This window comes from Dermacentor variabilis, chromosome 1 (genome assembly GCF_050947875.1).
Source record: "Dermacentor variabilis isolate Ectoservices chromosome 1, ASM5094787v1, whole genome shotgun sequence".
NCBI lineage: Eukaryota > Metazoa > Arthropoda > Arachnida > Ixodida > Ixodidae > Dermacentor > Dermacentor variabilis.
The window spans coordinates 36,447,917-36,473,968 of NC_134568.1; the positions used below are offsets into that span (position 1 = coordinate 36,447,917).

Sequence of the window (26,052 nt, forward strand, 5' to 3'; positions counted from 1 at the left end):
ATTGCTATCTCAATAAAAAAAACAACTCGCCGGCAAGACGCTTCAATTTTTAGCGGAGCCTTGCCCCTTGCCACCCTCCCTGTATACCTTGCAGCGCGCTAGTGATGGCGAGAGGAGCGATAAAGCCGCCTCATCGGAGCGATAACTATATATATCTCCGCTTAGACTTGTATGAGTTGAAGCATTCTTGCTGCAGAATATTCATCAGGCGACGTCTTTTAATAGTGAGGCCATTGTGTAATTAGTCAGAAAAGTGTTTGAGGGCCCCATCAAGTCAACGTTTATAGTGTCACGACCGTTGGTATACTTAAAATACAAAGAAAAAGACAATACTGAAACGTACTGAGTAAGGAGACAGCAGGATTTCGATTGGCATATTTCTTACCTGAAGGAGAAGGTTCAGGGAGTAATTGGATCATTTTGTTCAGGAAGTGGTTAATTAGAGTTGTGGCTCAGTTTTGTAGCGCCGATCACTGTTAGTACAGTGACCGCGACTAAACTATTTTTGTGCCTAGCGCGTTAATTCACAAGCTCCGTTCATTCATGCACTACGACAGAGTGCCCTCAAATATTTTATAGACACTAAGGAAGAAGAATTGCACTGTAATGTCCCGTGTCTATCACGTGTTTCGCAGCCACAAGAAGATCGGCACACTAGAAAGCACTATCGCCATCGCGTGTTGCGCGGCCAGTTCGCCGCCCTAGCTAAGCGATCGTTGCTGCCGCTGTGTTCTTGGCTGACGCTTGAGGAGTCCAATAAACCTCGTCGCAAGTTAAACATCTTCGTGGAAACACACACAAAAAAAGTTCCTATCTACACCAAGAGTGCTTTTAGCTATTTGTGGCCCGTATTCATAAATGAAAACAGTAATGAAGTTTGTACACTTAGTTGTGTCACTGATGTTTCGCTGCTCCACTAATATAACTGAGATCTCAAAAGCAAATATGCAAGTTCTCTGCTGGCTGACAGGTTATGATACAGCAGTAGAACTTTTGAACCACTGTTATAGGAATCCTGGACGAATACTCTCCGTCGTTTGCGTCTTCAGGTAAGCCTGATTGCTTGGCGTCATTCTGCTTGCAAAGCTGTACTCCTGCACATTCCCTATAAAGGGTGACACAATCTACTCTGTTCTTACGCTTCCTTCTCCCTTTGCTACTCTCCGAAACAAATAAAATCTAGTAGCCTTGTCGTACGTCGTCACAAAGAACGAGAAGAGAAGGGGTTAACCGAGGGGCCCGATTTTTATTAATCTTATCATGAGAAGCCAACAAACAAAGACGCCCAGGACAACAACAACATCATCATCATCATCATCATCATCATCATCATCATCATCATCATCAGCATCATCAGCATCATCATCAGCCTAGTTACGCCCACTGCAGGGCAAAGGCCTCTCCCATACTTCTCCAACTACCCCGGTCATGTACTAATTGTGGCCATGTTGTCCCTGCAAACGCCTTAATGTCATCCGCCCACCTAACTTTCTGCCGCCCCCTGCTACGCATCCCTTCCCTTGGAATCCAGTCCGTAACCCTTAGTGACCATCGGTTATCTTCCCTCCTCATTACATGTCCGGCCCATGCCCATTTCTTTTTCTTGATTTCAACTAAGATGTCGTTTACCCGCGTTTGTTGCCTCGCCCAATCTGCTCTTTTCTTATCCCTTAACGTCACACCCATCATTCTTCTTTCCATAGCTCGTTGCGTCGTCCTCAATTTCAGCAGAACCCTTTTCGTAAGCCTCCAGGTTTCTGCCCCATATGTGAGTACTGGTAACACACAGCTGTTATACACTTTCCTTTTGAGGGATAGCGGCAACCTGCTGTTCATGATTTGAGAATGCCTGCCAAACGCACCCCAGCCCATTCTTATTCTTCTGGTTATTCCAGTCTCATGATCCGGATCCGTGGTCACTACCTGCCCTAAGTAGATGTATTCCCTTACCACTTCCAGTGCTTCGCTACCTATCGTAAACTGCTGTTCTCTTCCGAGACGGTTAAACAATACTTTAGTTTTCTGCAGATTAATTTTCAGACCCACCCTTCTGCTTTGCCTCTCCAGGTCAGTGAGCATGCATTGCAATTGGTCTCCTGAGTTAATAAGCAAGGCAATATCATCAGCGAATCGCAAGTTGCTAAGGTATTCTCCATCAACTTTTATCCCCAATTCTTCCCACTCCAGGCCTCTGAATACCTCCTGTAAACATGCTGTGAATAGCATTGGAGATATCGTATCTCCCTGTCTGACGCCTTTCTTTATAGGGATTTTGTTGCTTTCTTTGTGGAGGACTACGGTGGCCGTGGAGCCGCTATAGATGTCTTCCAGTATCTTTACATATGGCTCATCTACACCCTGATTCCGTAATGCCTCCATGACTGCTGAGGTTTCGACTGAGTCAAACGCTTTCTCGTAATCAATGAAAGCTATATATAAGGGTTGGTTATATTCGGCACATTTCTCTATCACTTGATTGATAGTGTGAATATGGTCTATTGTTGAGTAGCCTTTACGGAATCCTGCCTGGTCCTTTGGTTGACAGAAGTCTAAGGTGTTCCTGATTCTATTTGCGATTACCTTAGTAAATACTTTGTAGGCAACGGACAGTAAGCTGATCGGTCTATAATTTTTCAAGTCTTTGGCGTCCCCTTTCTTATGGATTAGGATTATGTTAGCGTTCTTCCAAGATTCCGGTACGCTCGAGGTTATGAGGCATTGCGTATACAGGGTGGCCAGTTTCTCTAGAACCATCTGACCACCATCCTTCAACAAATCTGCTGTTACCTGATCCTCCCCAGCTGCCTTCCCCCTTTGCATAGCTCCTAAGGCTTTCTTTACTTCTTCTGGCGTTACCTGTGGGATTTCGAATTCCTCTAGGCTATTCTCTCTTCCACTATCGTCGTGGGTGCCACTGGTACTGTATAAATCTCTATAGAACTCCTCAGCCACTTGAACTATCTCATCCATATTAGTAACGATATTGCCGGCTTTGTCTCTTAACGCACACATCTGATTCTTGCCTATTCCTAGTTTCTTCTTCACTGTTTTTAGGCTTCCTCCGTTCCTGAGAGCCTGTTCAATTCTATCCATATTATAGTTTCTGATGTCCGCTGTCTTACGCTTGTTGATTAACTTAGAAAGTTCTGCCAGTTCTATTCTAGCTGTAGGGTTAGAGGCTTTCATACATTGGCGTTTCTTGATCAGATCTTTCGTCTCCTGCGATAGCTTACTGGTTTCCTGTCTAACGGCGTTACCACCGACTTCTATTGCGCACTCCTTAATGATGCCCATGAGATGGTCGTTCGTTGCTTCAACACTAAGGTCCTCTTCCTGAGTTAAAGCCGAATACCTGTTCTGTAGCTTGATCCGAAATTCCTCTAGTTTCCCTCTTACCGCTAACTCATTGATTGGCTTCTTGTGTACCAGTTTCTTCCGTTCCCTCCTCAAGTCTAGGCTAATTCGACTTCTTACCATCCTATGGTCACTGCAGCGTACCTTGCCGAGCACGTCTACATCTTGTATGATGCCAGGGTTCGCGCAGAGTATGAAGTCGATTTCATTTCTAGTCTCACCGTTCGGGCTCCTCCACGTCCACTTTCGACTAACCCGCTTGCGGAAAAAGGTGTTCATTATCCGCATATTATTCTGTTCTGCAAACTCTACTAATAATTCTCCTCTGCTATTCCTAGAGCCTATGCCATATTCCCCCACTGACTTGTCTCCAGCCTGCTTCTTGCCTACCCTGGCATTGAAGTCGCCCATCAGTATAGTGTATTTTGTTTTGACTTTACCCATCGCCGATTCCACGTCTTCATAAAAGCTTTCGACTTCCTGGTCATCATGACTGCATGTATAGGGCATAGACTTGTACCACCTTCAATTTGTACCTCTTATTAAGTTTCACAACAAGACCTGCCACCCTCTCGTTAATGCTATAGAATTGCTGTATGTTACCAGCTATTTCCTTGTTAATCAGGAATCCGACTCCTAGTTCTCGTCTCTCCGCTAAGCCCCGGTAACACAGTACATGCCCGCTTTTTAGCACTGTTTTTTTAACCTCACTGAGCCCTATTATATCCCATTTAGTACCCTCTAATTCCTCCAATAACACTGCTAGACTCGCCTCAATAGATAGCGTTCTAACGTTAAACGTTGCCAGGTTCAGATTCCAATGGCGGCCTGTCCGGACAACATAGGAGAAGGACAACATAGGAGAAGCCAACAAACAAAGACGCCAATGACAACATAGGAGACAACCTCTATATTGTCCTTGGCGTCTTTGTTGGCTTCTCCTGATATAATCGACACCGAGACAAAGTCACAGAAAGGCTGGAAGTTACGGAAGCCACGAAAGTTGGAATACCCCGTGCAAGAATTGCATACTTAATAATCGCCTAGGTCACCTCTATAGCTTCACAGGTCGTTGTATTAAACATCATGCTGTTTCGCATACTTGTAGAAAGTATCCTTTTTTTGACGGCCACTTTTGAAATATTGCTTTGCCGTTCTATACCACCGAGGCCCCAAATATTCGCTATGGCGACTCTCTTTCTGATTTTTTTTTTCGACAGAACCGAATAGTAATGGTTAGTCAGTGAATAGCATTCGGCTAACACATGGTTCAAGCCCTGTCATTTCCGGCATATAATAAAACACACCATACAATTTGCCTACAGTCTCCAGCGATCTTTTATTGAGCTGTTGGCAGCTGCGTACCGAAGGACACGGTTTTTTCCACGCACGCTTTTTGGCAGGCCATTAGGGAGTCGAACTGGTTGTTGCCGACGAGACAGCGCCGGGCCAACAAAGTCGTGCTAGATGCGTTGACACACCTTGCCGTGCCTTCCGCCTGCATATCCGCAAAGAATGGATACCGCAGCAGTTCCAGGCTGCACGCTCCAGACGGCGGAACTTTGCAGTCTGCGGAGCTCGAGTTGGATGTCCCGTTGTGCACCAGACATTGGCGTGAGCACTGGTCGAAATTTCTGTAGACTCCGCGCTGGCCGGATGGACATTGGCCATCAGGGAAGGTCCACTTTGTGCATGTTGTTCCGTTGAAGTACCACAGCGGGTTCACAAAATCTTGCCTGCGTCATCGAGAATTGCGACAATATGGGGTCAGTATCGTATGCCCACGGCTAACCAGATAAGCCCTATAAAGAAGCTAGGGGCTAAGTCCCAGAAGTTGTGGAAAGCTCTTTTTGACCGTGCTTAGCGAATGTTTCATTTCACTATGTTTGCATCGGCATGTGAGCACACATTATGCCAAGTCACTGAATTTACTGTCGGTCGCGTGCATCAGCTATCTGAAAACATGGTCATCTCGGGGCTCTCAAACACTCCGAGCGACTGCAAGAGGCCCGCGCGGTCCTTCTCGGCATTTAAGAGCTGCCAAACAAGCCCGATGCATGAGTCCCACTGTGGTGACCGATCGTGCCTGGTAAATATTACTTCTAGGTGTAATAGCTGGAAATGCCAACCAATACTTACGCGTACCTTCACCTCAGCCCGCAGTCACCTCTCCAGCAGAGGCGACGTCACAGGTTCCGCCTACTGCTTGACATGTCTCGCCAGCAGAGCACGGATGGCCAACAGAAATGCGAACACGAGATTTTCCATAAACGCGAATACGATAAAAGCTGCCATAGAAAGTGTTGCGCGCAGGAAAAAAAAAAAAACATGGCAGGCGAAGCTCTTGACTTCCAAACATGACGCGGCTATCGGCTCCGATGGGATCGCTAGGAAGGAAGGCAGCTTGGAGACGCTGCTCGAGTCCCCGAAATTGAGCTCCTGCTGCAGGGACGGCTGCTGCAGGGAGGGTAGCTTCCGTCCTTGTGCCATTCCAAACATTTGGTTTGTTTTTCGTTTCTTAATCCTGGGATTTTACGTGCCAAAACCATGATTTGATTATGAGGCACGCCATAGTGGGGGACTCCGGATTAATTTTGACCACCAGGGGATCTTTAACGTGCCCCCAATGCACGGGACACGGACGTTTTTGAATTTTCACCCCCATCGAAATGAAGCCGCCGCGGCCTGGATGTTCTTAGCAGTGCAACACCGTACAGCCGCTATGTCACCACGTCGGGTTTATTACTTCTTTTTAAAACTGTTATCGAACACTTTTGAAAAATTCTGGTAGTATAATCGACACAGGGGCGGCGATTTATAATCTGTAGTGTATTTTGGAGAGTGCCTGGTGAAAAGCACTTTAAGCTACCCTCACGCTTGATTTGTTGGCTACGCCTTAGTCGATTGCCCGATGCTGACCCTGCCCTCCAACTTTGCGCATATCTCGCCTCAGAATTCGTAGCTTGTTAGCGGCATTGATCAAATCATTATTTACACATTCTACGAACTCGACCAGTTCTATGCATGAGCAAAATACAAAAGCTTCGGGCGCGACATAGCCACGTATCCCATTATAATATCACCGAAAAGCCGTGGTGGTGAAGCTATAGTCACGCAGCGTCCAGAACTGTACCTGACGCGCGTGCTTGTCGGCTTGGTGCAACGATCGAAGGCCGAAGCACGGCTCCAAGACTGAAACCTCAGCCGGCATCGGTAAACGGGCCCCTCCCACTGTCCTTCACTCCAAGTTTCTGCACATTCGGCACATGCAAAGGCTGATACCCTACTTTTGCGATTGATCGCCTTACGCACAGCCATTGTAGGGCCATCTGGCAACACTTTGAGCAATCCCAAAACTATGCTAATAACCAGCTACCTATGTTTCGTATAACACTGATTCCCACAGTGCATGGGATCCGCGCAATTGTTTGGGTTCAGTGCGCTCAGATTTTGGCGGCACGTTCACGGTGTGGCTTTAGACGAGTGCAATGAACAGACTGGCTTGCGCGTCAATAGCATCTGGTACCACGTGGACATCACTTGCGATTTCAGGGGGTCTAACATGCAGCTTAATTCACACACAAAGAGCTCAGCTCTACTTGGTCTATAGTGTATATACTCAGCCGGTTGCCGTAGGAGATGATAAATTTAATTATTAGTTATGGGGAATTGCGGCATCCTACCGCAATTGCTGGACTAGCAGCTATCCACTAAAGAGAAACATAATTGCGTCAGTTAAGTTTCTCCTAAAAGCAAGAGCTCTCGCACAAAACATCAGTTTAAGAGAAATTGTCTTACGTGAATTGTTATGAAACTTTACAACGGTCTAAGTGAAATTAGGTCTGACAGCTTTAACTAATGGAGTAAATCGCACCGACACCAGAACGTCTTTTTCGACTAAAGGCAGCAAAGCCGCCCACCACCTTTATAGCAGGCTACAACGCGCCCATGGTCCGTCATGTGACACTGAAACATGAACGCGTAAGCAATAATGAACGTAGGTTGCAGAACTACAGGAGTATACTGTCACTCTACAGCAGTGACTTTAACAGTACTGTGTGATGCCTGAAATGCTAGTTTCATAAAAAGAATGCACTCAGTACTTCTAAGAATGCTTGGTAATCACTGTTAAACTACCTCAAAGTTTGCCATCTATTCCTAGTCTTCGCACCTCTATTAAATAGCGTTAATCGGAAACTGACCGCGGCTCGTTTTGTTTCTATTCCATCTCTCTGACAAATATTGTTTTGCAGTGCTTTCGTCGTGTGTAAAGAAATGAAGATAAAAGAAGATATACGTTTGTATCTCTGCCTCCGTTTACTCACCTGGAACATGGGATGAACAGCGCGCGCTCGAAGCACATGTCAGAGGCGCGGTCGGGCTGCAGGCAGTTGGCACGGCACCGTTCCCAGCTGCTGAACCGGTTGATGCCGCGGTTGCACAGCTGAGCGCCAGGTTTCGTGGTCGGGACGCACGCCATCTGTTCTGGATCGTAGTGGAACCCGTTGGCCGTGGGTCTATTGCAGTACGTGTAGTAATACTGCTTGCAGTCGTGCCTTCTCTGCAAGGTAAAATGAAGGCGCGAAGTGTTCTGCTTTAAAAAGCTGCCGATGATGCAGTGCTCTTGGTGCATATATTATTAAGTACATAATATTACATAATATTACTTTTGGGCTGTGTCTATAAAAATGGCAGCCTACGAGTGATTGACACAGATGTAAGCTAAGAGGGCACCGAGTATACAACTATCTATATAGCAATTCGAAAAAAAAAAATAGGTCAGACTCCGCTTCTGGAGTGCTTTGCCACGAGGTCAGCAGTATCTGGCAGTACCGCCATCCTTGTTGGATCACAAATAATGACGCTATATTCTCCGCGATGCCCGCAATGTGGTATTCACCCACTACTGTAGTACTGGCCCAGCTTAGGAAATTGTGGAGACCTAGGAGGAAACGAATAGCTAGGAGAGAGCACTGCGCGACACGATTGAAGCCAAACGTATCGGCCCAGGCCGTGATCGTCACGTCAGAGCACGCGGTAAGTTTTACTGCTCGATCTTTGCAGGCAGAACTACAGCAGGGAAGCCAAACAAGTGCGCATCGGTCAAAAACTACTGGGAATCAAAGATTCCAGGCGAATAGGCCGATGTCTCGGAGGTCACGTGTTGGATCGACACTGCGAGCGAAAAAGCGAAGTATATAGAGCGCGGAGAGTTGGCTTGGAAAGACTGGTCGCGCGAGGTAATGTGCTGTCCTAGTTTATTTTATTTTTCCATGGCGGAGATCATCGCTTACAGAGTCAGCGTGGCAAACGCTGGCGCGAATAGCTACGGTTCCACGTCTCAGTGGTTATCACACCCGTCTCCCAACTAAACATTGCAACCGGGAGATGCATACCTGTGGCGGGTCAAGTTTCGTTTTCCTTCGCCATTTTACAGTGGTAAAGTTGAAGACGAGGAGCTGCGACGAAGACACCGACGACATGAAACAAAGAGGAAGACGTGACGTCCATGACGTAACGGATACTGCAAGTTCAGTTTATAGATTTTGCTAGCTCTCGAAGTGTGAAATGCCTGAAATGAAGATGTTGCGAAAAAGTACGCCCGCGCTTTTGACAGCGCAGCGCTCGGCTGGCTCATTTCTGCTCGGCAGAACGATTATCTCTCCTTTTTCCATCTCGTCAGTGCTGGAAGTCGCGCATCGGTGCCGTGCTTGGTCAGGAGCCTACATGATAACGTTAGCAGGTACACAATGCCAGAGAAGCCATTTTCTGCTACTCTTACCCTCGTACCCAACTTGTTTTGCGTGTCCTTGCTTGCACGGAATATCGCCCAACCTACATCAATATCCGTCCCTTCGGCGACGCACGCATGTCCAGAAATGCTGAACACGATGATGATGACGAGGCGAGCAAGACGCCTAGCGCCCTCTCCTGATAGGCGTCCGTCAGCGCTGGCTAACCGATTGAGCAATGCACTAAAAAAAAATAATAATCTCAAGAATAAACCCCAGTTATCAATTACAATTTAAATGATATTTCAGAAAGACGGATTGACCAACATCTCCGGAAAGTTTGAGCGCTGTGGTAATAACGCTCTACCATACTCCGTTTCGTTTCTTAGTTATTAGCAGGTCACGCTGTGGAAGTTATGCAAATAGTGCGGTCATAGATGTAACGCTGCGCGTGTTTCGCAGTGCATGTTGTTACCAATCAGCAATGCTTTCTATGGCATCAATACTTTATTTATTACAACTACAGTCTGTTAACTTTATGGTGACGTCAAATCATATATTGTTTGTGCAGGTTTGTGCTGCTTGCGTGTGACGCACTGTGTTTTCCTCATGAGCGACATTGATGCGCTGCGGCCGCTGGCCACAGAAACGCGCTGCCCCACTCATTTCGAGGTAAAGAGGTTCATGTCTACAATGCCGTCCACATAATGTAAGTACGTCACATTTTGTGACGTAAACGTACAAGGCTTTATGGAACATCGAATTAATTAACGCATACATACGTCTTTTTTTCATAAAGGCCGCACTATTCTTTGGTCGCGAATGCGAGCAGTTATAGTATCTCTAGGCTTCGCAGTGTTACTTGTTATGTATGAAGAGGAGTGTAGGTTTCTGAGTAGTTTGGATATTTCAGTGAAACATATTTGAAATAAACTGATCATGAACCCTGAGCGTTATTAGCACTATGCTCAAGATTTCCGAAGACGTCCCCAAATTGGTCTTCTCTAAATTACAATGAAATTTAATTGGCGACTGCGTTTCATTTCGTGGGATTTTATTTTTAGACTTTAATGTTCATTTAGTGATGCAGCGCCAACAGATACGCGCCGAGAGAGGGCGTTAGTTGTTTCGCTTCGCCTGCCTAGGGGTACAATCATGAAACAATCAAGCGTACAATCAGGACTCGATCGCAAGCAAAGGTCCGTGGGACGCCTCGCACTGGGCGCTCGCGGGAAGACTACAAATGAATCTGTGCAGGGCGATTTGGGCTGGACAAGTTTTGAAGTGAGGGAAGCTCACAGTAAAATTGATTATGAAGAACGACTGAGGAATATGGAAGAAAGTAAATGGGCAGGGAGAGTGTCGAGGTATCTGTACAGGAAAAACATTGTTTCACAGTGGAGGAAACGAACTAGGAAGCTTAGCAGCAAGTATGCTACCTGTATGGTAACACAGCAGCAAAGAACGTCAAGCGGAAAGTCGGAGAGGCTGAGATAATCTCATAGGTGGCGGCAATGGAAACCTGCCATGAGTTGCAGGTTTGATGGCAGGTTTCAATCAAGAGTTTCAAATCAGGAATTAAACAATTTATGATAACTCAAAGGGAAGCTCGTTGCTTTTGGTAGCGAGATCAGGATGCCTTAGAACACGCAGTTATAAAGGAGATATAATAGGGAAGAAGAAGTGTATGCTTGCTGCGGTAAAGCTAGGGAAATGATGGAGCTTGTTGTATTAGAATGGGAAGGTATCTACCCAGCGGTCAATTTAGGAATCACTGGCCTCCGAGAGAGCAGAGGAAAAGTAAATATGTCCGCAATAGAGATTAGCAAGAGGATATTGGAAGATTGGTGGAAGAAAACTAGGGAAATGACCAACAACGGAGGCGTATAAAAACAAAGTTCACAATAGGGGTTCAGAAAGTGCAGTTATGGGAATTCATCGTGTTTTGTTTACTTTCTTTTTTCTTTCTTAATATAGGTAGGACATTAGGCAATAAAATAACGACAGCTTGGCGGTGCAACCCAGCACCCCGTTCCAATGGTGACGCTCCTAACATCCATCCATCCATCCATCCATCCATCCATCCATCCATCCAGCCCCATGTCCCGTGTTTATTTGGTATAAGGAACTTTGTCAGCAGAAAAAATTAACTATTTCTCATTTGAGCGACATTTTATTCTTTGACAAGCCTGTCTACCCAGACTATGAATAACAGCAGCAGCATAGCCATATGGCATGAAACATGCGAACTATGTAAATAGAAAAAAAAGATTAATACAAAAAAAGGTACCGAATTATTCCTGCTTCTTCCCAAATTTAAAACCTAAACCCTCCATTTGTTTAACTCGAAAGAACCTTGAGATTGGCAATGCCAGCACTGCATATCAAGCTTTTCACAGACACACTTTCGATATATGGAGGATATGTAATCGTTGATTCTTTAGGTTTGTCCTTCTGTCGGTCAATGTTAGAAGGCGTATTTCCGGTTCAGTAACTTTTCTCAAGTGCTATGAGTGTTAAAAGACGAATAGCCTTTTGGAAATATATTGCATTGTAATACTTTTCGTTGTTTTAATTACCGTTCAAGTGAACGAAAGACAAGCGAAACGAGATTGTATGGAAGGTTAAAGGAATGCTATTATTAAATTATGGGGTTTTACGTGCCAAAACCACTTTCTCATTATGAGGCACGCCGTAGTGGAGTACTCCGGAAATTTCGACCACCTGGGGTGCTTTAAAGTGCACCTAAATCTAAGTACACGGGTGTTTTCGCATTTCGCCCCCATCGAAATGCGGCCGCCGTGGCCGGGATTCGATTCCTCGACCTCGTGCTCAGGAGCCGAACCCCATAGCCACTGAGCAACCACGGCGGGTAAAGGAATGCTAGGAAAGCAATGTTAAGATAAACTGAATGAGTAGATTACACTTCTGGGGAAAACCTGAAATGTCATTCTTACCATGAGAGCCTTTTCGTTACCCATAAAAGGCGCAGTAACGGTAATGCCGGTTAATAGTCTCTGCTCCGGCTGCTCGCAACGTTTTACGATTTGTGCAATATTTGTTCGGGATTGCCTAATAGTTCGTCGATAAACAAAGACAAGATTCTATTCTAGCGCAATGAAAGTCTCAACCTAGTGAGCTCTAGGAATTTTCTTTTGTCGAAGCAAAATTAGGCCCAATCATGCAAAAGTACACTGGAATTCGTCACGTAATACCAACGTAACAATGCTGCGATTTAGGCGCGAAATTGAAAAAGAGGTACACTGTGCTTATGAATTTTCTCCGCTGATGGCCAACCTTTCTTTCGCCAGAGAAATGCAAATCGATTCTCGGGGAAAACAAAAATCATCACCAAAACACTGATGTACTATTTCTTCTTTTTTTTTTTGGTCCACTCTAACCTTAACACGCGTCGTAGCTGCAGCTTCGGAGACACGTGATTCGTCGCCATAATTTCACCTCAATTTCCCATGTAACCGTTCAGGTATAGTCGTATCGTGTTAAAGCATTTTGGTCTTTGCAACCACAACGGACTCCACCTACGCTATCAAACTTATTCCGGCACACTTACGCGTCCTTCGGCAGCCAATGAGCTGACTGTGATGGCTTCCTGAGCGGCGTCATCCTTGACCGCGACCGTTGTGTCCGCCGAGTTCCCTGGTTTTTGAAGTGGTCCGGAGACGGTCGGGCCTTGGACACCGGGGGAGCGTCGCTCCTCGGGGCGCGGGATGACCGCCACTGCGCTGCGATCGACCGGATCGTGCGGATCGTAGCTCGGCAGGCGCGGGCGTTTTTCCTCGTACACAGCTTTGGGACGAACGTCGTGCGTGGTCGCATTTCCTCCAGGCACATCGACGAAGACCAGGGCCGCGGCGACGCAGAGGCTGGCTAGCAGGATGCCAATCATGCAGTACTGCCTGGGGCTCACGGTGCCGTCCTGAAGAGGCACGGTGTAGGTGTCTGCCATGAGCAGCGGCTGCCGGTCCCGGCTTGATGCCAGCGCATCCGCTGCTGCGCGCTCGACCCGGTTGGTAGGGGGCCGCCGCGTCGACGCCCTCGGGATGTAGTACTCTGGCGGTGTAGACGGCGAGCCAACCGTTACGTGTCTGTACTGCTCCATGAAACTTTCCGGCCAGCCATGTCGTCCCGAGGGCGCACTCATCGGAAGGCGGCCCGTACGCGTGATAGCAATGGGGTTGGAAGGTGTTGGTCGGCAGTCGCCGGCAGCCGCTGGCGGCGGCGTCGTCGCGCTAAGTTGAGGCGTTCGGGGGCGGTTGACTTCCGAATCGGTAGCCATAGCTGACGGGACCGCGGACCGCTTTGTCTTCGTCGCGTGGATTACCGGGGCTGTTTCTCGAGCGAAATGGCGCGATTCTGTGCGAGAGACAATGCCAATGAGTGCGCGGTTGGCAGGGGAAAATAAAATCGAAATGACTTCTTTTCTTTTTCTGAAAGAGCAACAAATAATAATAAACCAATAAAATTAACTGAAACGCTAAGCACGTGCGGTATCACAGTGAATAGGGCCGGTAGACGGATACAAGAATACACGAGTTTTAAAAGGGAGATATGAAAGTCTTGGCATGCAAACATCCCTGTCCCGCGCAGTAAACTGAAGACGTCATTAGAAAAATTCCTGCGGCTAATGAGTAGTGCAGGTGTTTCAGGGAAAAAAAAAGATAAAGAAGTTAAGCTGCAGACACGGGACAAGCTATCGAAAGGCAACCACCAAGGTGTCCTACCTTCGCGATGAAGAGAAACGCTGTGGGCATTTGACGTCATAGCGGAAAGTCATCACTGATTATTACTCATTGGCACAAAAGCTGGAAGACAAGATGCCGCATTTCGATGGGGGCGAAATGCAATAACGCCTGTGTCCCGTGCATTTGGGGCACGTTAGAGATCCCCCGGCTGCTGGTCAAAATTATTCCGGAGTCCCCTACTCCAGCGTGTCACATAATCAAATAGTTGTTTTCGCACGCAAAACCCTAGAATTAATTCATTGATTCATAAGGAAGATGCAAATTTTGTCTACCGCCACGCTAAATATGACCAATTTCCCATAGTGGGTATGATGCAAAGGTTTTAAGGCAAACAACAAATTTCTGGCATGAAGGCTGACATCTGAACATGGCTAGGCGTTCGAACCAAAGGAGCCAGCAAACTGGATTGTTGTCGCACTCAGAGTGAGAGTTTGGTGAAACATGCCTCTCACGGGCTGACTCGCCTTCTCCAGGTGAAGATAATTGCGGGATAGTTGCGATCTGGATCAGTTCGTAAAATTTAAACCAGTCAAAAGACGAAGAACAGAGGAGAGACGTGGCACACACAACGACTGGACTAACGACTGGGCTTAATTAAAAAAAAAACAGACACCAAGGAAAACTAGGCGAGCATGCGTAGCAGAAGAGCCAAGCCACGTTGATTGCGACATAGACCACGTAGCTAGCGCCAGTGCGATAGGAAACTTAGTTCGTTCTGCATCAGCGAGATAGAAGCTGTGCTGATATAATTAGTTCCCTTGCATGCTGGTATGAGAAACTTTGAGAATTTCACGCTCTTCCTTGCCCTTGCCTCTACCAAGAACTTTGGCAGAGGCGTCCCGCTTTTTTCCAATGTTAAAATTATTGGCTGAGCGAAGAGCAAGAAAGAGCGTGAAATTCTCGAAATTCATCACGCCAGCATGCAAGGGAACTAATTAGATCAGCACAATTTCTATCTCACTGATGCAGAAGGAACTATGTTTCCTATCGTACTGGCGCTATAGCTACTTGGTCTATTTCACAATCAATGTCTTTTCAGTAAAGCACAGTTGTTAGTCCAGTCGTGTGTGCCACGTCTCTCTTGTGTTGTTCGTCTTTTGACTGTTTTAAATTTTCAAGAAGATAATTGATTGATCGAATAAACGTTTATTGATCAAGACTACCGACCGCCTGCTGGGGAAGGAGTAAAAAGGGAATTATGGTGCAAGATTAGTACCGACACAGGAGAACCTGTTTCAGCATACGCTGGGGCTAAGTCTAAAGCATTATTGATACTGTTGCTGAAGCCGGCTGGTTTGATTCAGGGTTAATTCACAAACGCCCGCTGGCTTGTCTGCTTCCCTGGGATGGGACACGAGATAATATCCTCTTCCTTTTTGGTTGTCCTTGGTATTATGCATGATAATTCACTTCGATATCGATCCTTCGTCCAATGGCCAATTTCTTCTACTTCCTTTCCTACTTCCACTTTTGGAACAAATGCTGCTGCTCTATCTTCCGTCCTCAATTTGTAACTTCCCTTCATATCACATTTATTTGTCAACGGACTGGGTGTCATTGCCTTTCCATCCCGACATACATTATGCCACCCTCTTTTTCGCCTTCTGTGCACGTCGTTGCCGTGTTAGCACGTTCGCCTGCGTGCCGGGTCGAAGAAATAAAGTTATGCAGATCCAACGAATGCTGTTGTTGGTGTTTTGAGGCAACAACAACAACATGCTCGAATCTGTGTGAAGCAAAACTCTTGTGAAGAGGTAAATTAAATTACATACAACAAAATGCGATGCCCCGAAATTGTGTTAATTTTCACGCTATGCAGCGGGTGACTTCATGTAATGTTTATCTTTATTCACCGCGGCGGTATGAACTTTAATCTGACGCAACGTCTGCGTTAACGCATTACGCCGCTCAGAGGGCTTTGCCGAAATACAAGCACCCCATCAGGCTGACGCACAGTGTGAATCGTCTATGCAGCGATGTTGAGAAGGCAACGGTGATATGCCACGCTTGTCGAGGAAGAATGCTGATAGGCGCATTCGCTGAGAAGTACGACGCATATCTAAAAAAAAAAATTACATAAACCCAACCTAATAGTGGCATCTGAAAATATGGACCGGTGCGTGGAGCAGTATAAAAGACGTACTTACTTGTACAAGCTTACAGGTGTACAACTCGTGAGCAAAGACGTGGTAGATTGCACCTAGACTGTGAGACACGCTGGCAAGCTGATTTGGGGTCGTGTCGAGAGGAGACACAAATAGGAGTCGGTACAGATATTATGGATAAAATCGTGGATCCACGTGTTCCAGGGTTTATGAATATCGACTTCAATGTCCCCAATGTCGGTCATAGACGTGTCCTAGCTCGTCTGTGTCGTTGTCGTAGCCGGGAATTACACTCATAAGGGGGGGGGGGCAAAGTTAATTGAACGTATAACGTAAGATGGCAAGCGTACACAAGTCTCCACCAGGAAACCATACATTTATCCCTCATTAACCCCATCGATGCCCGAGCACTATGTCGGCAAATAGGAGCACTAACCTTTGCTTTGAATTATATCATAACGCCTTCATTGCCCAAGTACTATTAACATGTTTATGTAGTCAGGAGCTGGACGGCATACGATCCGGTCAACTAAAGGCGCTGTTAGAAAGTAAAGTCACTGAAAGTCCAAAGAAAACGAGCTGTGGGGATGCGTACGCAACCGTTGTTCATAAAGGGAATGTTTTTAAAGGGCCCCATAGCAGGACACGGTCTGCAATATTTCTGCTGCTGTGGAAGTTGTACAGCGCCGTCCGGGGACCTGAATAACGTAATAGTTTTTTTTTATCGCTCAGCATTAGGGAAGATATAATTTCGCGAGGCAATGGTGCGAGCCGGCATCCCAGCAGTGGCGGCTTTTTACCGTTGCCTACCGGGGCCGCTCGAGAGCCTATGCACGCCGCGCTTGCGTGAGGAAACCCATATTTATGTGTTCCTCTTATGCTTCGCGCTCCTCCCCCCCCTCCCCCGTTTTGTCCCACTTGGGAGGAGCGCCACACGCCTAACAAATTGCTCACTCCCTCATGCTGCGAGGTGGTTTCGCGAGGCCGTATTTGCGCGCTGTGCGCTTCGCTGAAATCCCCGTGTTGATCGCGCTGCTGCGGGCCCTTCGCGCACTGCAGGGAGAGGCCGTGTGACGGTGGTAGGCGGAGGCCTGTTGTCTTTGTTAGCGGGATAACTGTGCTCTGAAGATATGGGGGCGCAGGCTATCATTTCCATTATCAGCTGTATTCGAAGCGCAGTGGTTAGCTATACAGGGTGTTTCAGCGAACATGTTAAAAAAAATTATCCAAGGATGCCTGTGGCAGATAGCACAATTCTAGTCCTTGAGGTGGTCTACTCGAAGCGGTGGACACCACTTGCACAAAGAAATTGAAATCCATAATTGACTGATTAACAAAAATTCACTAATTAAGTTTTTAACCAATTACCTTATGGCGCATACTGCAATTTACAAACTCTAGACGTGGAGTTCGCAAGGAGGATCCACTTAAAACGAATTCTCAGGATGACACCAGTTTCAAGATATTATATGCTGATCTTTGCGGTACAATGCATTGACCTTCCAATTCCAGTTACTTTTGTGCTTCAATGCGTAAAAGAACATTTTGTTAAGAAAGACCGCGTAAGCTGCCGACCGTAGAGAGAGGCTGGTGAACGACGTCAACCCCTGCTCCTCGCGTCACACGGGCTAATAGAGAGTTTTATGTGAGGGTGCCAACGCTTGCGTTCACCTAATCTCAATCTCTCTAATGTCTCGCTGACGCCTCGTACGTAACCCAAGGTCACGTTCATCCCAAGTTCACGGATTACTGAGTTCTTTTCTTCCTTCTGGAGGTGCGGCGACGAGCAAATTCTTTCGGCTCTCCCGACGAAGATTCGTGCTGCAGAAAGCTTGTGGCAGGTGGACTGATCAGATTTAAAGTGAAGGTATCGTCATCTGGGTGTCTGTTTTATACGGAAAAGGACAGATTCGGTAGCTCTCTTTTCACGTGGACAAGTAAGAATTTTCGCGCTCCACTGTAAGCAGCATCGCCGGCTGTATGGAGTTCAACTGCGCGAGCAAATTGTCCACCACAGATGACATCACCGCGTAAAACACAATCGTCCACGTAGCGCACAAGCATTTTTTTGGCTTGCGGGTAAGAGCGCACAGCGCCCCCTTTTCGGTGTCCTCCATGGCGAGTGCGGCGACTGTGACCGAAACCGCCCACGTATGTCATTTGTGTACCAGTTCGTCCCAGTCTGCCTAGAACCGTCCCTATTGTCCTTATAAACAAATAACCTTCCGCAGAGCCCATTCGGCGATAAGATGAGGCTTACATACGTTATTTGAAATATGCATGCAGTATTGTTTGCAATTGGAAGTCCGGGCTACTGAGGAACATTTAAATCGAGAACAATCGCCCTCAGTTTTCCGGGGCTTTACAAGAATGGCAGTGTTAAAGTAAAGTAACAGCACTCCACCCGATTCACGCGCGGTGTTGTATTCGTTGAAGGAAAGACATGCTACAGTAAAGATTTTTTAAAGCTATGCAAACGTGTTAAAAGTGACCAAATACTGCATTGAAACAAGGAACTCCTACGTATGCTGCCTGAAAATGAGGCATTCTTAATGAATGACTGGATATGCTCTAAAGTTATGTGCCCAGATTATTCACCTAAAGTGTTCTGCACCATGCGCTCGCTCAGGAACATGCTGCATTTGCGCCGAAACCCCAACTCTCCTAGAAAGAGCAAGAAATACTTTTTTTGAAGAAAAAGAAATTGTTTTCTGTACATGGCATCCTACCTTAAGGTTCTGGGACTTTTTATCAGACAGGTTGGCCTCAGTCGTCGATATGACACTCAAGGAATGGCCGCTTCGGCATCTATGCTTTGTTAGCTATACATTGTCACTCACCAAAAGGAATAAAGGAAGAGGTTTTCTGAACAAGGTTTATGATACGTGCAGACCGCAGACAAGTTGACATCTCAAATATATGTTTTTGATGCCACGTCGCCCAAATCTAAACAAGCTTTTAAAGCGACAGCTTTCATTAGATACTTCGCCCACTTTGCATAGTTTGTGTTTCTTCGCTGTATAGACGGACGGCCATAGGGCATTCGAAGGCATGGAGTATGAGAGTTGAGGAGGAAACGCAGGTGCGGAGGCGGAGAAGGCGAAGCGTGCACGTGGCGTGTGCCGGATTGTGTTTCAAAAACTCCCGCGCATCGGCGTACCGCCATTTGCTGGCTCTGCTATGCAAATTTTTGAAATTAAGTTTCGTGCTTTTGCTTAGCACTAAAAAAAAATATAATAAACGCGTGGATTGCTGTAAACCAACATGAAGTTTATCCCCAGATAAGAACATGCAAATTTATTATGCACGCTCACAGTATCATGTAATTTTTTTGTTTTGTTTTCATGAGCGTGGTCACCTTCATGCAAGAAATAAATGTCCTATTTAGCGTAAGGTTGCAACCAGAGTCTTACCTTGGTAATTATTCACTATATACAAACTTGCAGTTCTCTGTTTGTTGTGCCTGCTTTTCCAGACTAGTCGACGCGGTCAGAGCAAGAAAACTTTAGTGAAAGCTAGAGAGATTCGCATGGCTATAAGCAAGCTTACTGCACGTTCACAAAGCTCATGCCCCCCGTCCCTCCCAATCTCCCCCCCTCCCAGCCAAACATGCACTTATACAGAGATAAAAAATCAACAAGAAACTTCGGAAGAAAGCTTGAAGAGACCGTGGGACTGAAAATGAGTATACGTATTTTTCCCAGTATGGGACAACTTTGGTAGGACCTGACAACTTGGAGTCTTCGCATTCAGTCTTGATAGCGATGCGACGCTGTCACATTAGTGCATGTGCTTCCATACGGTTCATAGCGAGCTGAAAGAATGATGCTGAAGCAAATGCACCATCTAAAACCTAATGACTCATGACAATCTGGACAGACATAAGGAGTACGTGGATCCGTAAATCTCCGCTGAATGGGATGAAAAGTTTGGTTTTTGAACGCATAACCAGGTTTCACCGCACCAGATGAGCTCACCATGTTTAACGTCGCACACTGCCTAGACATAAATTATTTTTTATTCGCACTGGTGAGGGACAAAGGCGTCGCTTATGTTATACGAAAAAAAAAGTGATTGGAGCTAAATAAGGCGCTTCCACACACCGAGCGCGTCCAGTATGTAGCAAATACCCGAAGGCCATCCATACCTATATTTTTTTTTAGGAATGCCCCAGAGCACTAATTCTTCTCCGCACTTCTAATTCGCTCGAGCATCTTACCCTACCTTCCCTAAACACCTGATAGAACTGGACCTCACCACCACAAGAGCTGCGCCCTGCACTTTGGGCAGTGCTTGTAGCCCATGTCAAACACATTAATCAGTCCAGACAAATGGGCTCATCACCAAGACCCGGGACTCAGCTGAACCGGGCAGTGATGACTCAGACTGAGAGTCGTTAAGAAATAAAGTCTCTCTCTCGCCTGCGTCCCCTCGAAATCGGTCGTGAAGGGCACACGTTTCGTCTCCCGTTTTGTTTTTTTTCGTTTACGTTTCCGATAGCTGTTTTTGGATGCCACAAGTGCGGAGTGGCTTCCCACGGATCGAGAATAATCCGACATTGCACAAGAAGTGTTGAAAATGAGGTTGAGCGACTGTGACAGGCCGCGTAGACGAGCGGCAATTCAAGCGCGTCAGCGGTGGATCGCACGGGCCAGAGAGCAGAGCAACGGCATGGCGCCCATGACGGAACACGCGGCTCGCTCCCGGGCACGGAGCCGTGCTCCCGTAAGGGCTGCCGAAAATAGCGCCAACCTTTCCCCCTTCTCACTCAGAACCACTTCGCTCGCTCCTTTAACAGTAGTGTCTTCCTCACCGATAAAACGGTCTATGCCCCTACCTCACAGTAATACAAACTAAAATTAGATTTTACTTTTTCTTTTTAAGCAGGGGATGAAATTACATGACTTCTCATTCGTAAGTGATCTTTCACATTGGCCCGCCGCGTTTGCCAACAGTATGTCCGGTATCGCAATTGGCCGAATTTCGCTCTTAGGAACAATTTTAGCCTACGAACATTTTTTGTGAATACCTTTCCAGTTGACTCGACAGAGTCGTAATTAAATAACACATCTGTTTTCAGTCTAAGGCATCCCTCCTTCACAATGGAGGGGCACGCCATACAGACGGCGCTGAAATAGCATTGAGCGCTCGACGTGTTCGGCGTTCGTTAGTACATGTGACTGATAAAATTACTTTTGTATATATATATATATATATATATATATATATATATATATATATATATATATATATATATATATATATATATATATATATATATAAGCGAGCTGCGCATCGGAGACGACGACGCGAGGCGTTGATGACTGACAATGATATACAGGTGAGGAATATTATGTCGATACAAACTCTGCCATCAATTGCGCCGTTGGCGGAAGGGACCAACATGGCCGCGAGTTAAGCCATTCGAGAGCGCTCAATAAAGGACTTGAGGCAGGAAGCGTGCACGATCTCTGTCCCGCGGCACCCGTAGGCGGAAGGTGTATCAACAGGTGTAGAACCGTAGTTCACCCAGGATATTTACGCTACTTAAGGCTCTGCAGAGGCCAATCTACCGACTCAGAAGCTCGCGAGATAAAACGTGCTCACGAAGGGGTGTCCAGAGAAGAACCTCGAGTAAAGGGTGGAGGGAAGCAACGCGGTTAGTGGCATCGTACCCACTCTTGCGGTCTTGTTGGCTATAGCCCCGATGTTTATTCGACCATGGCGGTGATTGACATCCGGTAACATCGGACGACATCGGACGACATCGGGCATGGAGCGCCAATTCTTGCATTGTTTCGGGGGGGGGGGGGACTTTATCAATGATTTAAGCTGATGTGTAGCACGTAAGCTATGTTAAAATGATGACAGCTAGTTCCATTGGTATGAATAATCGTACAAAGGACCTCCTTCCGTCGGCAGTCAAAAAGCAACCATATCTTGGAATGAGCGTATTGATCATGCAGTCAGCTTGCTTATAGCCCTGCGAACCTCTTTGGTTTCCGTTAGGATTTTCTCGCGCCGACGGTATGAACTAGGCAGGCAAACACTGACAACACAATACTCTGTGCTTGTAGAATGGGAACGATTAACAAGCTAGCACTCCGGTCGCACCCTGACGCTAAGGAGAGCATTTACTTCTAGCCAGAAAAAAAAAGCAAAAAAAACCTTTATGCAGCTCGACGATGCAGTTTGTGTCGCGTAGACAGCCAACAACCGTTGCAGCTGCAGGCACAATCCAGCATGATGGCGGAGTGCGGGCAGACACAATAGATGGTGCCATTTTCCCAAGATGGCTGCAGCCAAGTTAAAGAAAGGCCTGTTGATGTTACTATTACCACTAAGGCACATTTTTTTTAAAAGATCGCTGTCTATTGTTGGCTCTCGAAATGGCTCAGGCCAATGATCTGTCTGGAAAATTCTGTATTCTTTCTTTTTTGCTTTTTTTGTGGTAAAAGGTAACAAAGCTACGCATGTAGTTTGCGCGTGTTGAGCGTAAACGTAAGACAAAAGTACTATTAAGCGGCTTGGCAGAAGTCGCAAACTTTATAGGTAGAAAAAGTTGCAGCTTACTTGGTACATCAACTAGTGTTTCTTGAACTTACCTTATTCCTATGATACGTATAGCCTGTCACATTATGCCTGCCCATATAGCGAACTGGTCGTCGTCTTAGAGACCACTTTCCACGCTCCGTAAACGCCGAAGAGAAACCAAACAAAATAAATGGAAATATAGAGTGTCGCCACTCACCCGCTTCGTTTATACTGCGCATATTTTATTAGCAAAATTCATTTCGTTTGCACGAATGCTGCGCCGGTATAGCACTTTTGCTAGAATCAGTACCAACGCAGCATACGCAGTATGCTTAAAATGTCCCGATATGCGATAAAGCTGATATTGATTCCCAGACAGCTGTTGGTAGCAGCGTGACCAAGCTATGTTCACAGGGCGATATGATCAAACGATCGATCTGCCTTGTCCGTGCTTGTGCACCACGCTAAGGAGGCGTCTTCCCTATGAAATTTCGGACTGCAGAGACAACGGGATAGTCCGGTGTGTCCGGGCATTTCACCCGCGCTCTTGCACTGACGTAGGCGCACTCAGTATGGTCGACAGAGAAGCCAAGCTCTACCTTATTCAACCAGGCTTGCGTGCGGTTGGCCTGCAGTGAAAAACAGAAGCATTGCGTCAAAAGCGACCGCGATAATGATTACGGGACACGATATACACTGGCGCTCATCGCAGATATAGCGCGACGTTATGGGCAGTTTAGAAGGTACCGTATGAAGAACGATATGTTCGTTTTCGTTTGTACACCTTCGATTGAAGGTTTGGTCGATTCTCTCAGGAACTCGCTGATCAGAATAGCTCGTGTAGTAAGCCTGGTGGATCAGCGTTTATACCATATCAAAAAATCTCATATGACGCATATCTAACACGATATGAGAATAAAAGGTACGTGTTCATATGGTATTACTGGATATATGGCATGTGTGTCATATGAGACTTTTCGACAGGTTCTTGTAATAACATCCAAGGGAGGTGCTGTGGCGTGTCGTTCCTGATGTTCTTTTTTTTTTGCGCAACGTAAAACGTCAGTTTCAAAGTGTGTTACGGGTGACAAGAATGAATTGCAGCAAAGTGAGCAATTGGACGAGTTGCTTAGCGTTCACATTTGAAACAGCGCGAATGGGACGAGGGACACCGGATGAAGTACACAGGGCATGCGCTGACTCACTAGTGACATTCTTTTATAGCAGAATGAGCGAATATATACAAGGACAACCTTTACGCGCTTACACTCATCGAACAGCAACTTCGGGCAAACATTTTTTTTTTGTCTCGATCGAACAAGGAAACAGAAGAGGCTGATATGCATTTATCAGACATCTTTCTGATGTGGAATACTTCGGCGAATTCACTATGTCACGACGTACATGAAGTCTTTTGCACGATGTCAGTAGGCGCGTGTCTTGTGCCCTTCTGCCATGTCTTTCATGCCGTTTGCGCTGTTTCTGAAAGACCTTCCGCAAGCGCACCAAAGTATTTTTGTGACTCCGCTTGCAGAGCAAACATTTGTAGTCAGAAAAAAAAAGCTATATACAGCGCTAGTGCTTTTGTGTTTCCCGACACCCACATAAGCGGGGTGAATGTGCTTTGCGAACACAAGCTGTTAACATGGATAATGTCATCACGGCTGAGTCAGGGCTTGATAGCGCTGCAAAGTAACACATGAGCTATGACATGCACCGTATAGCTTCGGATCAATTTAGATCAATTGGAGTTCTTTGGTGCGAACATAATCTAAACACACGCACACACACGCACACACACTACCACACACACACACACGCACGCACACGCACGTACACACACACACGCAAGATCGTGCACGCGCGCACACAGGCACACGCACATACGCACACGCACACACGCGCGCACACACGCACACACACACACGCACACAGACGCACACGCACGCACAAAAGTGCCGAATGAGTAATTCGTTCATGTTTATCACAGGCTCAGAGCGTCGTTCTAGCACAGTTTGTCGCACATAACAGCGGACGTGCAAGAGGGCGACAAATGTTGCAGTGCACAACCCGCTTCACGATGATCTGTTTCTTTTCTCATTATCCCAGACAGTGTACGTGTACGTTTACAACAAATAAAATAAGAATAAAAGCTTTGTGCACGGTGGATCAGTGTGCAGGGGATGAAAAACGTACGGTGGAGAGAACGGAGTTACAAGAAGCAGAAGGAAGATGAACTAAAGACAAAAGCAAAAATAGGCAGAAATAATCATAGAAACCATCATATTATACAGATAATTCCATGATAGGATGAAGCCATGCGAAAGCTTCTCAATAGAACCTGCTGAAAAACAGTATGCTGCTCGAGGTAGCTATTGTTTGGCCCTAATAAGGGGCGGGATACAAGGTAAGTCAGCAATGTGGCGTTGCACAGCCTCCAAGAGTGGCCCGCGTTTCCAACCCCGTTAATATACTTGCGAGGACAGAGCTAGATCACGCACTGATGTCAGTATTGAGCCAGACTGCCAGCGACTTTGATTACGCTGTCTTCGGGATGGGCAGCCTATTCCACAAGATAGCCTCCCGTGTAGAGTGAGGAGGGAAGAGCCTAGGAGGGCTTCTGTTTAAAGAAGCTTTCAGGTTTTTCTCCCTATCGTGCATCGGAATTGTAACGCTATAGGAACCTTGAACCGGCCATGTGGCCCTGTGACGCTGTTATTTATCTTCTTGAGGACAAAAAAAAGAAACATACGAGAGCAAATATTCGCAACAAAATGAAGCACAGTATGTTTGCGGCAGGAAAAGTCTGGAATCGACTCAGCAATTTTATTTTGAGTTTTGTCAACACAAAACACTGTAAGTCTGCGCTCGTGCGTCTCAGCCTCTAATTTGTCCTCGTCTTATGTGTAAAAAGCTGTCTTCATGGCCTAACAACATGCCCCCGAACAGTCACCTTAGTAATACATCAAATCTGCGCGACATTTATTGCTTCTAAAGGATTGGTGATAATTACTTTGCGACATGTTAAGGATTTAGAGACTGCGCGTATCGGCTTCTGTTAGAAGCCAGGTGAAAGCTTCAATGTTTGCATTAGAAAAAGATAAGTGCAACACATGGCAAGATGAAGGCAAAGCGTGCAGTGTGCGGGGGGTGCCCCAAGGCAGACGAGGGGAAGGATGAGAATAGAGATGAAATCGAGTCAATCGGCAGACACTGTGATGTCGATGCTAGGCTAAAGAAACTGGAGGTATTCCAGCATGAGCTTGTGAAACAGGTCGAAGAGCTCAAAAATTAGCTAAATATAGAGCGTGATGCCCGGAAGGCGGTGGAAAAATGGCCTTCAAGCAGCCGAGGAAAAGCTGAACAGAGCCACCATCGCGAACGAGAATGGTCGTTACAATGGAACGAAGTCTCCGACGTGACAGGGCACAGAGTGTCAGCAAAGCACGTGGAATGCGCGCAACGTGGGGAGGGGGTAGCTGGAAAGACCTGCACCTAGCTTGAGGCCACCACAAACAAAAAGCAGGAACGCCGGGGTCAATGTCTGTAGTCAAGTCCGAATCA

The 26,052-nt window shown here is 46.4% G+C and overlaps 1 protein-coding gene across 1 annotated transcript in view; it reads right to left on the minus strand.

Annotated features, from left to right (window-relative positions):
• Nucleotides 1–12,660: 12,660 nt before the first annotated feature.
• Nucleotides 12,661–26,052, minus strand: part of LOC142570860 (uncharacterized) — a 72,099-nt gene continuing 58,707 nt past the window's right edge. Inside the window, exons 10-11 of the mRNA XM_075679172.1 lie at nt 23,088–23,117; nt 12,661–13,460 (exon numbers count right to left, since the gene is read on the minus strand). Of these exons, the coding sequence (XP_075535287.1) occupies nt 13,425–13,460; nt 23,088–23,117 (66 nt within the window). The 3' untranslated portion in view covers nt 12,661–13,424. The remainder of the gene's footprint in view (nt 13,461–23,087; nt 23,118–26,052) is intronic.